We start from the raw sequence: 14,392 nt of genomic DNA on the forward strand, positions 1-14,392 counted from the left end.
AACTATTAAAAATAATAGTATAATAATAATAGATAAATAAATACATCTACATACACACGCATAAATATATATATACAAAAACATGATTTATTATACAGTATATATCATAAATCATATATATACATTAATTATATATATAATAAATCAAATGTATATGTATATACAGTATACTGTATATTAATATATATATATATACACACTTGCACAATTTCCAATTTTTTACAGAATTGTTGAGACAGGGGTCTATTGTTTATTGTTATTTTCTTAGTTTTATTGTATATTGACAGTTTTCTTTTGAAAGTTTAGTACATTGTTTCTGGTTAATTGCGTTCTTTGGGTACACAGCTCCACTTGTGAATTGTCTCCAGTTGATGTTACACAAAATATCATTATATTATATTGCTGTTATGTGAGCACAATTCACATTTGATAATAAAAACATTGAAGTTTCATATATTTAAGTGTTTCCAGGGAACATTGGTTCTCATTGTGAAGGACCAGAGGGTCACCAGCAAAATGATTAATAGTTAAACACGATTACTAGTTAGGACACCCTTAGAGAATGAACAATAATGATTGAGTTGTTCATAGTTTCACTGTTATTTCCCTATCTACAGTATAGACACTAAATCATATCTCACAATAAAAATCTTCTCAGATCAGGGTGTCAGAGACAACATTATATCAAATGGGGTCCATTCCCTGACACTGATCAAATTGACGGTTCTTGTTATGAAAAAGGTTGATCATCACTCACTGCTGACGACCAACACACACTTTTTCATCGGACTCCCTTGGGCCATGGGTTCTTAGGACTCATTTTTGGTCTTAAAAATAATCCTGACATCACATCATCTCACATCACAACATCTATCTATCTATCTATCTATCTATCTATCTATCTATCTATCTATCTATCTATCTGTCTGTCTGTCTGTCTGTCTGTCTGTCTGTCTGTCTGTCTGTCTGTCTATCTATCCTACTGTATGATTCATTGTATACTAAGAGGGGGGACAAGCCATTCAAAGCAGTCACTCACTGTTACTGTAACAAATGTTGAATCTTTACTTTTAAGTGAATAACCCTAATTTGTATAGGTATTTAAAAATCATAATTGAAATATGTTTTTGCTGTGGAGTATGCAAGATTCAACAGACAAACATAGGACCCGGTCACTTGTCGTGTAATTCTGGCGAGGTGTCTCCAGTGAAGGCACTGAATCGATATTCCATGGGTTTCCCCCGTTTCCTCTCCAGCAGCTCCGCTTGGATCTTGATGGCCTGTGAACACAACGATTCGGGATAGATGACATTTACGTGTCTGTGACAGCATCGTCCGTCTGTGTGTGTGGGACGTGACTTGAGGTTTTGATCAGACCTCTTTCAAATCCCGTTCCGCCGCCGCCTTTTGTTTCTCTGCTGTTCCCGCGGGCTTCCTGTGTCTCTCCTGCATCATCCGTACATGAGTACGAATCCGCAGCTCCAGCTCACGCTCACGGGCTTCTCTAGAGGCATTGCATATGTCAGGGGTTATTTAAAAAAACAACAACAAACACACAAAGAAAACTTTAATGACTTATTAATCGGCTGTCAGTCAAGTAACTATGAACCTGTGATCTGAAGGTAGTTGTTATTGACAATTGTATTTGTATTGTTGTCTTAAGGCATGTGGTTGGGGACCCGCCTTGTGGCATGAAAGGCAAACCAGCAGCTACCGATTGGTGAGAACATATCAAGAAGTTAATAATCATGTTAAAATGTACAGTCGAGTTCACTAAAGTGCACAGTACACATACAAATCTGTGTTTTTCACAGGTCAAATGCGGCCCCAAATAGAACAAAGAAAATTGCTGGAAATTGTAACATCTCTGTCTGTCCACTAGGTGGGTCTGTCTTTCCCCTTTAAATGGCCGCTGTGGCAGTAACTGTTGGATAGTACATTAACGTTTGACAAATGAGTGTATTTGACCAAATTCGCTCAAAATAACATTTTCTTTGTTATCAATGCATGTTAATATGATCTGCGTCCGCTCTGTCAGCTATTCTCATGCCTTTCCAATAAGGCCTCCAAGGCAACATCCTTAACATGTAACATGCTCTGCTTGTAGTGCTACCCTGATTGTAACATCAAAAGAATTTGTCTGCATTTTATAATAGATACCGTATCTTTCTCCCTACTTACCTGGCCTCCTCCTGGTTCTTTTGAGAGACCAAAGGCCTCTGCTTCCTCTGTGGGGGGTTTGTAGCTGGAGCTGCAGAGGCCTCACTCTGGTCCTCTGCACATGGCTTGAAGTTTAGAGAATGGAGAGTCTTCTCCAGAGCCTGAAACAGAGAGAGGTTCTCTGGCTATCACATTTCATTAACTACATTCATTTTGAACTTTAATCAATGAGGTAGAAGATATATAGAACTGTTCCTATTTGACCTTTTGTGCCATCGACCGAGATGGTGTTATGCTGCTCCCGTGTGGTCAGATAATGAACTGGATAAAATAATATGGAAGGAAAATTGAACCGCTCCCATTATTTGCCCAGAATCACACTCAGTTGGAACTGACATAGTACCTCCTCTGCCCTCTGTTCCTCTCGCTTCTTCTGCTCAAGCTCCAACATTTTCCTCTCCTGCACGACCTTGGCATTTGTGCGCCATTCCCGGAGAATCTCCTGGTCTCTGAGGACATGGAGAGGAAAAGCTGCATGGTAATCCCCCTGTTAAAACTTCAGTTTAGGATTAAATTTGAACTTTTCCTGGTCAGGACTGCGGTCTCATACCCCGCAGGACTGGTTTTACACTACTGGGGGCTTCCACTCTAATCAGTGCTTTAGATTTGCTTGATGATAAGTGGCTCGCAATGTTTCTGATAATAATATGAACACACATTCATTGTTTTTCTTTGGAAATACAAACAGAGGACGTTTGAGCAAGGACCCTGGCACCTGTCTGCTTAGCATACAGGGCAAGGTGGCTATGGATACCCTCACTGGCAACATATTTAGTGGATAAATATCGATCTGTCTGGCCCACACTCTCTGGCACCTTATGAGATGCTAATTTGACACAATGGCGTTGCTTTCTAAAGCTGCAAGGTAAGCACCTCTCTCTGAATCTCTCCTTGGGTACTATTTTTGTGGCGGGCTATCCTTTTTTTGGTGTGTGTGTGTGCCTGTGATGAGACCGCGTAAATGTGTGTGTGTGTGTGTGTGTGTGTGTGTGTGTTTGTGTGTGTGTGTGGGTGTGTGTGTGTGTGTGTGTGTGTGTGTGTGTGTGTGTCGGGCGGTGAGTGTACAGGACTTGTCTCAATTGGTTCTGGTGTATAAGGTCGGTATTATATCGTAGCGCCTCCAAGCAGCGCAAAAGGCCCCGAAACCACCCGAGTCCCGCAGCCTACAAACACCCAGCCGCAGGCGCAGAACCCGGGCCGCGGGCAACAGGCCCGGAGCAAGGTCCCGCGCCTACAGACCGACACTCTGCCTCGAACAGCGCACCCCGCAGGTGAGCCGGCAGGACCCCCATGCCCACCCACGGCTCGCGCAAGAGCGAGGCCCGTCCCACCCACCACAGCCGACGCCAGCAGGCCGCAGGATATACTGTATGGGCCCTCTGCCACCCCCGGCACCTGCCGCAGAGCAGCCGCACAGCGGCAGCAGAAGCTGACAGCTGCCCCCCACAACCCAACCCACACCCACAACAGCAAGCGGCTCCCCAGGGGCCCCGGAAGGCACCCGCGGCACTCTCCGCAACCCCACCAGGTTGCAGCATGCCAGAAACCACCAGGCGCAATCAGCCAGGACTCAAACCCAGCCGGCAGGGGGCCCACTAGGCCCACCAGGCCCTCCCCGGCCAACCACGTCCCCACACCAACCAACCAGCACCCCGCTACCCCGGAAAAAACCACAGTGCTCAATATCTGCTGTTGGCAATTGCAGTTAGAATAGCAATGTGTGGGGATGTGAGTCCACCAAGCAAGTCAAACCCGAATCAGGCGAGGCAGGAGGGGTGCGAGGGGTGTGGCGGTTTATTCGTTAGGAGGTTTATAAGACCGACAGCCCTTATAACTAAGTCTTCAGAAATAATACTTTTTTCGCCGCTCCTGGACGGCTTGCTTGTCTTTCGGTCCCATCGTGGCAGCCAGTCTCCTCTCCTGCAAACTCTTCCAGCACTTGAGGTCGAGGGGACGGAGAACTGTGCTGGGCTTGGCGATCTCTCTCTTCCTGACATGTAGATCAAAATGTCAGTCAGTCCCAGAGGAAACAGCTATTGGGAGTTTTCTTTAATTACCTTTAATTTCCAAACATCTTCTCCACGGAAAGTCATTAAAGGACACCTCAAATTTCTACAACTTAAAGGAAAAGTTTGTCTCATGTATATTTACCTCTTGATAAGCGGCAGCTGTGGCTTTCTATCTCCCTGCTTCATCCTCTGGAATGGGCGGCCAAGCGCTGCCATGTCCATGTGGATCATCCTGTCCTTGAGCTCCCTGAACCGTTGGAGCCCCTCCTGATCCACCAGCTCATCTTCCCCCTCTTCCTCACACAGCTCGATGCTGGACTTCATCAATTCTGACAGCTGGAGCCTGTCCACGGGGGGCATATCTGCCAACACCAACAAAAAAAAAACCCCGGGAGATGGGGCTGAACGTCACGGCGCCTGAAAACAATCCCTGTTTTGCCCTCTAGAGGGCCCAGTAGATGATGAACGCCAAATAAAATTCTACAGCTGTGTTTTCCCAGAAGATACACTCCTTTAAGAGGAAAGGACCCTCTACTGCTGGTTAGTAACATTTAGATGCTGGTAGAATTAAAAACTATTGATGTAAATATTCTACCTTGGGGTTTCATCAAAATTGCTTAAATTCCACAACATTGCTGTGTTCATAAACACTCAAATGAGTATAGTAAAATATTGTCCTGTCCGACACAACACAAATAGTAAGTTTACATTTTTTAATAATACCAATTACCATGGGTTTTCATTGAATTTCAGTAAACAATATATCAGTAATCTGTCATAGTAGTTTCAGACGCTGAGGAATCTAACGGTGGGACATGCAAAATAAATTCAGCCGATTAAACAGTAATAATCACGCATGGTGATAAGCGGCGAAAAACGAATATAATTAAATCCGCTGATGAATATGAATGGCCCCTAACCTGTGACCAAGTGAAGGATAATTATGCTGAGCGGGCGTAAGCTCCCCTGCCCCCAAAGGCCCAAATCTTTTTCTAATTATGTAAACCGCAACACGGTAATTTGAGCAGATTACAATGCAAATCTTGGAAAATCATCACTGAAGAAGTGCTCTGAAATTAAATGAAATAATCTTTATGCGTCGCTATTTGCACATTAACAATACGCGGCATCCACTAAAGTGGAATATCTCTACCCCAGGAGCCATGGGCACTCTCACTGCTAATAACCTCATAGACGGTGAGATAAAGGATGAAGGAGAGTGTTGTGCAGCAGCAGCAGCCGTCCTGTGGAGGGCTGTCTTGGGCCAGTCAGGAAGACAAGCGAGAGACAAGTGACAGATAATTCCCCCATTCGGAGCCCACAGGTTATCGATCATTTCAATCCAGCTAAAAATATTACAGAGTGGGACAACCCCCCCCCCCCCCCCCAAAAAAAACAAAAAACCAAACAAACAATAACATCAGCCGATTGGCATGCTGCGTCTCCAAGGGAACAGAAGTCACAGCACTGTAGTGGAACCAGGGCGGGGAGTTATTTTTGCAGCCATTGAAAAAAAATAAAAATAAATGAAAAAAGTAAAAAGAGCAGATGGCTACGATGGATTGAGGGGGCAAGAGCAGAGCGAAGTCCCCGCTGTCGGACTCCTGAATGTCTGGTGATACGTCTCATTTCGTTCACCTGGGCGAGGCGCGGGGACACTCAGCGGGCGCTCTGCCATGACGCTCCTCAGGTACTGAAGGATGCACCGAACCCCCTGGTGCACGACGTGTCGGGGCGGGAACCTGACGGGGCAATTTCTCAGGTTGAGTGCTCTGAGTGTAATCACATTACCTAGGGAAAAGAGAAAATAAATGGGACGGAATTATGTATTTTCGGAATTTAGCGGGTGTCCTACGGTAATTCAGAGGGATTTACAGTTTAATGTTTTTTGCAAATCGGTAATTTAATAAGGGGAGGGATATAAAACGTTTTTATTCATAAAACTTATTTGATATTAGAGGAGGCTGACCTTAAATATTTAATCCTATTGTTATACAAGGTACATGGTGCCTTCATCTATTCAAAATTGATTAATGGGTGCCGATGAAACAGATGTTCAAAGACACTGAAATGAGAAAGGAAAAGCTACACATGGCTGAACTCAACTCACCCAGCTCTGGTGGAAGCTCTGAGATGGGATTTCCCTCCAGCAGCAATGTGTTCAGGGATCTGAATAAACCAATTTGAAAATTGATGTACGATTATGAGGGCTATAGTGTTATCATTCATGGAGCAGTGCATGTGCAGAGTGCACTGTACTGAGGAAATCAAAATAAATTGCAGAATTAAGGCTACATTTTAAATAAACTGTTGAACCTCATTGTTGGTTTGAATTGCACACATGCTGCATGCACGTAAAACAGCAACGTACTGTACAGAAAATGACAGTAGCTGACAAACAGCCCACCTGTGTAAGCCTATTCCAGCTGGCAGGGATCCAATTAGGTTATTTCTGAGGTCCAGCCACAGCAGACTGGGCAAGCTGCTGAAGAGTGAATCCGGGAGGTTGGATATGCGATTGCCTTCAAGATATAAATTCTGTCCGATGGGGAAATAATTATAGAACACATAATTGCTCCAGGGAAACAAAAATATAAACGCACAGCACATATTTTGCCTTTTTTAGATAATTTGCTCGGAGCCACGTGTTGACCAATACATCTGACTGGAAAGTGAAGAGAAGTTTGAAACTAACCTTCAGTGTGCTATTTTTCAGAATCCCTCCCACGTCATCCAACTTCCTCCTGCTTAGAAATAGAGTCTCAGATTCAAAACATTTCGACAGCTCCCCATTGGACGCTGCAATCTCAGGCAGTGGGTCTAGTTTTGTGTCCTCCAGCTCCTCGGGGGACATTGTGAAGACGGTGTTTGGATGATTAGTTGACGTGGACTATTTATCAAATCCTCCCGGGTGACAGTTACTTATGTGCGGCTCCATCGCTCGCCACTGATGTCTGAAAAGAGAAACACAATTTGGGTTGATTTCAAGCTTTCAGAAATTCAACTTAGCTGGATGGGTCACATTTATACACTATTTGTATTTTTACAAGTGCTCTTAACTCCCGTTTATATGTGTACATACATATATTGAATTGAATTTCTATCATTTCCTGTTGCTGTAACACCTGCATCCCCCCACAGGGATCAATACAATTGTATCTCATCTCATCTGCCTGACCATGTTAGATGAAGGTTTACAAGAGAAACTGCCAAGATCAACAGCATAATTAACTGCATTTATTTACATAATATAATATAATATAATATAATATATATATATATTTATATTATTCTTCAGAACATAGGCTGTAGATTAAGTGTAGACAGGATTAACTTTTATCTATTTTCTGAACGCCTAAAATTAATTTCAATTAGCTTTGGTGCCACTAACTTTCATTGAGAGTCGTGCTTTCAGACGCTAGCTCAGTTACAAATGACGCTCATTCACAAGCAGCCTCGAAAAGTCGAACTAAAAGTGCAACGACGAACGAATGAATGTAGCTGTAAGTCATAGTGTTACCGTGTGGAGAAGTGAAATATCACGGTATGACAACGCAAACTTCCAACGTTCACTTGGCTACTGCGAAAAGTGAGACGTAACCATAGCAACGAGGGCAACATCACCTACGGCGAACGGCAATGGTCAAACAGAGCGAAATGCAAAAAAGCCAGCATTGTGTGCCTGTTTGACCACGTCCGCGTTTGGTTATTAAATAAAACATCTACCCATCTGTCTGTCTGTCTGTCTGTCTGTCTGTCTGTCTGTCTGTCTGTCTGTCTGTCTGTCTGTCTGTCTAACTATAAAATATCTATCTATCTATAACATAATACTTCATTAATCACTAAGGGACTTTGAGAACGAGGAAAACAACAATAATAATAATAATAATAATAATATATATATATTTTTAATTTTAATTCAGGACAAAAAAACAACAACAACAAACAATAAATATAAATTATTTATATCAATAAATAAATAATATTTTATTTACACCTAAATATATGAATAGATATAATTTCAATCTATCTATCTATCTGTCTATCTATCTATCTATCTATCTATCTATCTATCTATCTATCTATCTATCTATCTATCTATCTATCTACCTATCTATCTATCTATCTATCTATCTATCTACCTATCTATCCATCTATCTATAATAATAAATAATGTGTTTTATATACTGTAATGCATCGTACTGTAGCATAACAGAGCCAACCGTTCCGTCGGTTGATAAAGTGTTAAACCCCTTTCCCATCAATGATCTGGCACCACCCACCACCACCCATCTTCTAATTAGATTCGCGATGCCTGGATTCACTGAGGTACCACGGGCTCCAGTAGCAGGCGGCTCAGCCCTCCAGTCCGGAGGATCACATCGCTCCGTCCCTCCAGTCCGCCGCACGGAGGCTGCGCCCGGACGTGGACCCGGACCCGGACCTAGACGTGCACGGTTCCTTACGCCGCGCCCGGCAGCGGTCACACCCCACCGGGACACCAGCACGGAAGAGACAACTGGAAAAGGACCCCGGTGGTTCCCCCTTTCTCCCCGTTTCTCCCCGTTCCTCGATCGGTCCGTTCAGTTTCCCACTCCTCGCCGCAGCGGTGACTCCGCTGCCCTGTTCCGCTTTGTGCCGACCGAGACTGAATGCAGGAGATAGAGAGAATAACAACAACAACAACAACAATAATAACAATAACACTAATAATGGACACGGCAAGAATGCGCTGCGTTTGAATCCAGCGTGCAGCACAAAGTTGTAGTTTTTTGTTTGTTTGTTTGTTTTTTGTTTTTTTTTTTCCCAAGGGGCGAGGAATGCAACCTGAGCCTGCGCATCAATGTTTCACTGGGGCAAGTGGAAGAAGAGGATGGGAGCCAACAGTTCCTCAAAAAGACCAGTGTTCGATGAGAAGGAGGATGGTGAGTAAAGTGTGAGAGACCCACTGTCGCTGCAGCACCGGGAGCTGAGCTCGTCCGTGTGCGGTTCAAGTTGTTACGATGCAGGGAGACGAGACAGCACATCGTCAGTTCATTAACATTATTCCATGTTACACTTATCTACACGGGTGTCTGGTCTCGACCAGAGAAGCGCATGGTTTTGGATAGTGTTTAGTGCAGGGGGGCTAGGGGGGCTCAGGCGGGTGTGCCGCCCAACTTTTTACTGATAGGCACGACTCCTGTCTGTCAGCAGTCTATTTAAAGTGGTAATCCGTGACATTGTTTTAGTATTAAAAAAAAAAAAATCCCACTTTTAATACTATTTTCTTTTTGGGCACCGACTTGATAAGAAACACCTGTTCAATATGTTTGTGTTCTCTATCTGTTCCTCCATGTGCTGTTTCTGTTGTTGGTGGCAGGGTCCGCCGCCGGTCAGCCACGATATAGAAGCGAATCTAGTTATGGCCGGTGAATTGTCTAAATGGCTGAATATCCACCAAAAAGAACGGCATCCTTGTATGAAAAAATGTCCCCCCCACCTCAAGTGACCAATACAAACAAACAAACAAACAAAAACAACAACAACAAATCAATCGATCAGAAGAAGAAATGCTTTGGAGAAAAGAAAGTGATCGTTTTCAACCCAGAAGTTGAAAAGTATAGGCTTCGGTTTGAATGTAATCCTGGAACTTGCAGTGTAATCCACCCAAACACAGACAATCCTGTGGAGTGCCATTTTAACTTTAAAACAAAAGAATGCAATAACATGAAGAAACAAGTGTTTAACGTCCGGACTCATGTTGTATTAACATTTTTACTGGTCCGATCTTATGACATTATTTGTAATTTATTCTTTTCGCGGTTTGATTGTTATTTGCCAACTATTGATTTTGTCTGATTATACTGTGCTCATATTCAGTGCTGCAGTACTGGCTTTGCACAATCGTTTATTATTATTATTATTATTATTATTATTATTATTATTATTGTTAGGGGTCCAGCCCGAAGAGTGACTGAGGAGGTCTCCCCGTTACACACAGGGCTTTTTTTTGTTCATTAATTTAGGAAAATAAATACATCCACAATAAAAAAAAAAAAAAGGCACTGTAGTTTTGATGTGTTCTGTGGCAGCGCCGGGAAATGCCTAATGGAGAGGGAGTGATCCTCGTCCTGCTGCGCGTTCCCTTTTTTCCAAACAAAACAAATACAAATCGTGTGTTTTTATTTTAGATGTACCCCCACCCCCCATGCTCCGTGCATACGTTCTGTGATGTTTTTTCTCCGGCCGACCTGCGGGATCAGCAGCCGCTTTGTCTTTCTGCACCTCCTGATTTACAAATTAAGCACTGAACATAAGGTTGTATTCCATTACAGACAATTAATTTGGTTATATACCATGTTGAAGGGCCTTTAAAAAATTTAATTTAAGACACAAACTCCCGAAATACAAGCAGCTTATTAACTGTCTGAGCAGAGAGGAGAACACACTGGATCACTTCTACACCACTATCCACAACGCGTAATGACAATCTGGATGACGCTGGGACGCCAGCTACTGTGAGGACAGCTGTATATTGCTAGCACCGCGGTGAGTTATAACAATGACAAGCCCTGGTTCACGGCCACGTTTGAAAACGGAAGAGGCATTTAAGAGTGGCGGCAGGGAAGAGATTAAAGTGGAAAAACACTCGTTTGGCATACATTTCTATTAGTCCTTATATATTCAGTCAAATTCCAAATTAATGGTAGTCGACAATAAATTTATATTTCATCGTCAAAGCCAGATTTGTTGCCATTATAACATAAAGGTGTATTCCATGACGGACAATTTATTTGGTTATATTTATTATCATTATTCTCCAAGCCATTATCAACGGTCAAAGTGTCTGGCGCTCAGAAACCATTAAAACCATGGACACGAATGAATGATAGTTGTATTCGGGGCAGTTCAGCCATGCTGTGGTCCCAGTTTGATCCACATTGGACTATAGCTGTAGAAATGGTAGTAGGAGGCGATACCAAAAGGTCTCGTGAAAAGATCGTGCGTCATCATTACACATCCCCGTTACACACAGGCCTTTTTTGTTTCATTCAATTAGGAAAATAAATACATCTACGATAAAAAACACACTGTTGTTATTGTGTTTTTTTGAGAAATGGGAAATGGGGACGCGCAGGGATCACTCTGATCAGGCAGAGGGATCGCTGAGCAGGGAGATCGGAGAAGGAGAGTTTTATTTTTGGAAGGTTAAAAATATTTACGGGAAATTATTTACACAGAAGGACAGCACGAGGGCTAGGGTAAACTACAGAATAATCCCGGGGAAAATGGGAGGGTTGACAAGTATGTGATTAACGTCAACTAGGTGCCGGTCCCAATCTGGGAGGTCCTGGATAATTTTCCGACAGGATCCGGCACAAATTAAGCCCTGATAGTTATAAACCCCTTTCCCACATTGAATCCGTAACATTAGTGGATACTAAATATCCAGAAAAGGAAGGCGGTAGTCATTTCCACACAGCCTCCTTTTACGCTAAAGTTCCGTGTGGAGTCTGTTCCCACATACAGTACATGACTGTTATGGAGACATTACGTTAAACTCGTGAGAGGTTTTATAATATCATACGAGAATAGGAAACAGAATCTTTTTTAGACCAGCGCTTCCCTCCCCGTCTCCCCGAGTCCTCATCCCCGGACGCAATAACCCTCACCCAGTGTTATTAAATCAGTGTGATCACTTTCAACTTGTCCTACACTCTCTGCCTCCGGAGAAGGAACGTTCTCCTCAGAAAATTTGCAGCCGAGCGCCGCGGTTTGGATTGGACTCGCTTTTTTTTTTTTCGAAAACAAATACATTTTGATATATTTGTACAAAATAAATATTTGTAAAAACCCACTTTTTGTGCCTTATTTAAATTTGGCTCCAATGCTTTACGGCAATGATACTACTTTGAGAGTGGATAGATTTGTGGAAAGGCTTTTACGAAACATCGACATTGGCTCCTGTTTCCACACAAAGCCAATACAGAACATTGCCAGTAGATTTATGGCTTTCAGTGCAAGTGGGAAAGGGGCTGTAGTTATAGGCAAGGCAAGTTTATTTATATAGCACATTGCGACAACAAGGCAATTGAGAGTGCTTCACATAAAACATCAAAATCATGGAGTCAAAGTGCAAAAGGAACACATTATAAAAGGACATACATTGCATTAAGTAAAAAAAAAAACCTTACCATTAACATTATTAAATTCTTCAGTATTGCGAACAGGGGTTGTACATCGTTTGGTCACACACATCACACCGACTAACCTGGACCCCATGCATTGCTGCCTGTAGCTTTATTATTATTACTATTATTATTATAATTATTATTTATTTATTTATTTATTTATTTAATTTTTAAATTTAAATGGGGTTTTTTTCAAGCCATAGAATAATGGAATGGAATAGATTTAGCTGTCAAATTATATAAAATCAAACCCTCACTCGTGAAGTTGAGAAACAGATTTTACGTGACCAGACATTTTTGCATTCATATAATTCTGATATAAGCCTTTCACTTTGTTTTCATGATTTGATTTGCTTTTTTATAAGTTAGAATTTCTGTGTGTGTGTTCTGTTTCGCTTGCCTGTGCGTATGTAGGGCGGGGGCTGGAGGTACTGTATATTTTCTTTAATTTGATGAAGATTGGGAATGTGATTAGTATTGTGTTTATTCAATTTATTCCATGGCCAGGAAGGGCAGATGCAAACGAGCTAATTGCTGGATCTGCAAAGCATCTCCTCTCTGACAAGCAGCAAGTAAACATTATATATAATTCATATATTGGGCTTTTCTCAGCATTTATCAACCTCAAGGAGGAACCAGTGTTATAGTATTCCGTATCATATCACACAAGTGCCAACGCCCCTCCTCCTCTGTCTCGCCTCCCAGTCTCAATCACCTCTCTCTCGTATCGCAAAACATTCAAGACAACTCCGAATTCCCTGTCATTGAAAAAGAGATGATGAAGATGAGGATGTTCCGCTGCAGAAGATTGAAACAGGAGATGCGGCGTATTTTTGATTGATCATATATTTTTTATCAATTGAGATTCCTCAATTGATTAAAAAAAAAAAAAAAATGTATATATCAACCTGAAAACATATCAGCTTTTTTCTGACGCCTTGCGACCAAACGAGCTCGGCCGGGAGCGCAGGGTGCCCGGGGCTCCATCCGGGTCTTACTGAGAGAGCAGTGGTGGTGGTGGGGGGATGGACCTCCACCCCCCACCTCCACCTCCTGGGGAGTCCACAGCGTGTCGGGATTCTGCATGAAGCCCCCCAGGGAGGTCTTCGTTCTTCAGTCTACCTTCCTCTTCACTCCCTACGCCGCCGATCCCCAACGCAACATGGCTTCCGGTTATCTAACGGGAACGCTCGGCTCATCCGTCAGCTGTGGGCTGCATCGCTCCTGGAGATGACAGAACCCACTGGATTGGGTTGGACCGCTAACACCCTCTATGTGAAGGGACGGTCCAAGAGATTTTTTTTCTTATAAAAAATGCACACCTTTAATGTTTGTGCATGATCAGTTTGGGGATAAAATATCAACCCGAAAATTTGACATGACGGCAATAATGTAACGATCTATTACAGTACCAGTAACACTGCCGTTACAGTGTGTTTACATTATTAGGACGGTTCATGCAAGTTCTGTGCAAAATGTGTCACGTTTTTAGAGTTATTATTGGGGAATTGTTATATGGTTGGGTTCTACAAGTATCAGCCCTGAAAATGATCACCCCGTTTTCATCATATTGCACACCTCTTGCATACCGTAAACTATTAGAGATCAAGCTTTCAGAAGGTTCACCCGAGGAAAAGACAATATTTTGAACGCTTTCAAAGCAAAACGTACGCGGCGCCGATGCTCTGATTCCCGCTCTCCTGCGCGCATGATGGAAGTATTTGAAATATGAGCTGTTGAAGCCATTTTGTTAATTGCATAATTAAGACAAGCTCACTGTCATGCATGAAAGTAATGGTAATTCATGATTGTTGTCAGTGTATAGGCAATAAGCCTCTTGGGATGGTACCAAATATGCTTAGCAGTGAATCATAAACGCTCCCTAATGGACCTGAAATTCATCAAACAAGCCGACTAGGTTGAAGGGAAAAAAATAAAAAAATAAACGAGGAGTGTGTTCGGACCTATTTGGGCACGTGTGTACACATG

General features: G+C 42.6%; 2 protein-coding genes across 2 annotated transcripts in view; one reads left to right on the plus strand and one right to left on the minus strand.

Moving 5' to 3' along the window:
• Positions 1 to 1,172: 1,172 nt before the first annotated feature.
• On the minus strand, positions 1,173 to 7,083 carry LOC307242540 (uncharacterized protein; the record flags this gene model as incomplete). The annotated part of the gene is made up of 10 exons (XM_080017045.1): positions 1,173 to 1,280; positions 1,378 to 1,504; positions 2,182 to 2,321; positions 2,564 to 2,669; positions 4,076 to 4,210; positions 4,372 to 4,591; positions 5,868 to 6,020; positions 6,340 to 6,398; positions 6,637 to 6,767; positions 6,925 to 7,083. The coding sequence occupies 10 exons, from the start codon at positions 7,081 to 7,083 to the stop codon at positions 1,173 to 1,175; spliced, it is 1,338 nt and encodes a 445-aa protein (XP_079873171.1).
• Positions 7,084 to 9,049: 1,966 nt separating this feature from the next.
• Positions 9,050 to 14,392, plus strand: part of stk32c (serine/threonine kinase 32C) — a gene marked incomplete at its 3' end in the record, with an annotated part of 106,898 nt that continues 101,555 nt past the window's right edge. The window contains exon 1 of the mRNA XM_080016725.1: positions 9,050 to 9,154. Coding sequence (XP_079872851.1) covers positions 9,073 to 9,154 — 82 coding nt within the window. The 5' untranslated portion in view covers positions 9,050 to 9,072. The remainder of the gene's footprint in view (positions 9,155 to 14,392) is intronic.

Source organism: Zeus faber, assembly GCF_960531495.2.
Source record: "Zeus faber genome assembly, chromosome: 16".
Classification (NCBI taxonomy): domain Eukaryota; kingdom Metazoa; phylum Chordata; class Actinopteri; order Zeiformes; family Zeidae; genus Zeus; species Zeus faber.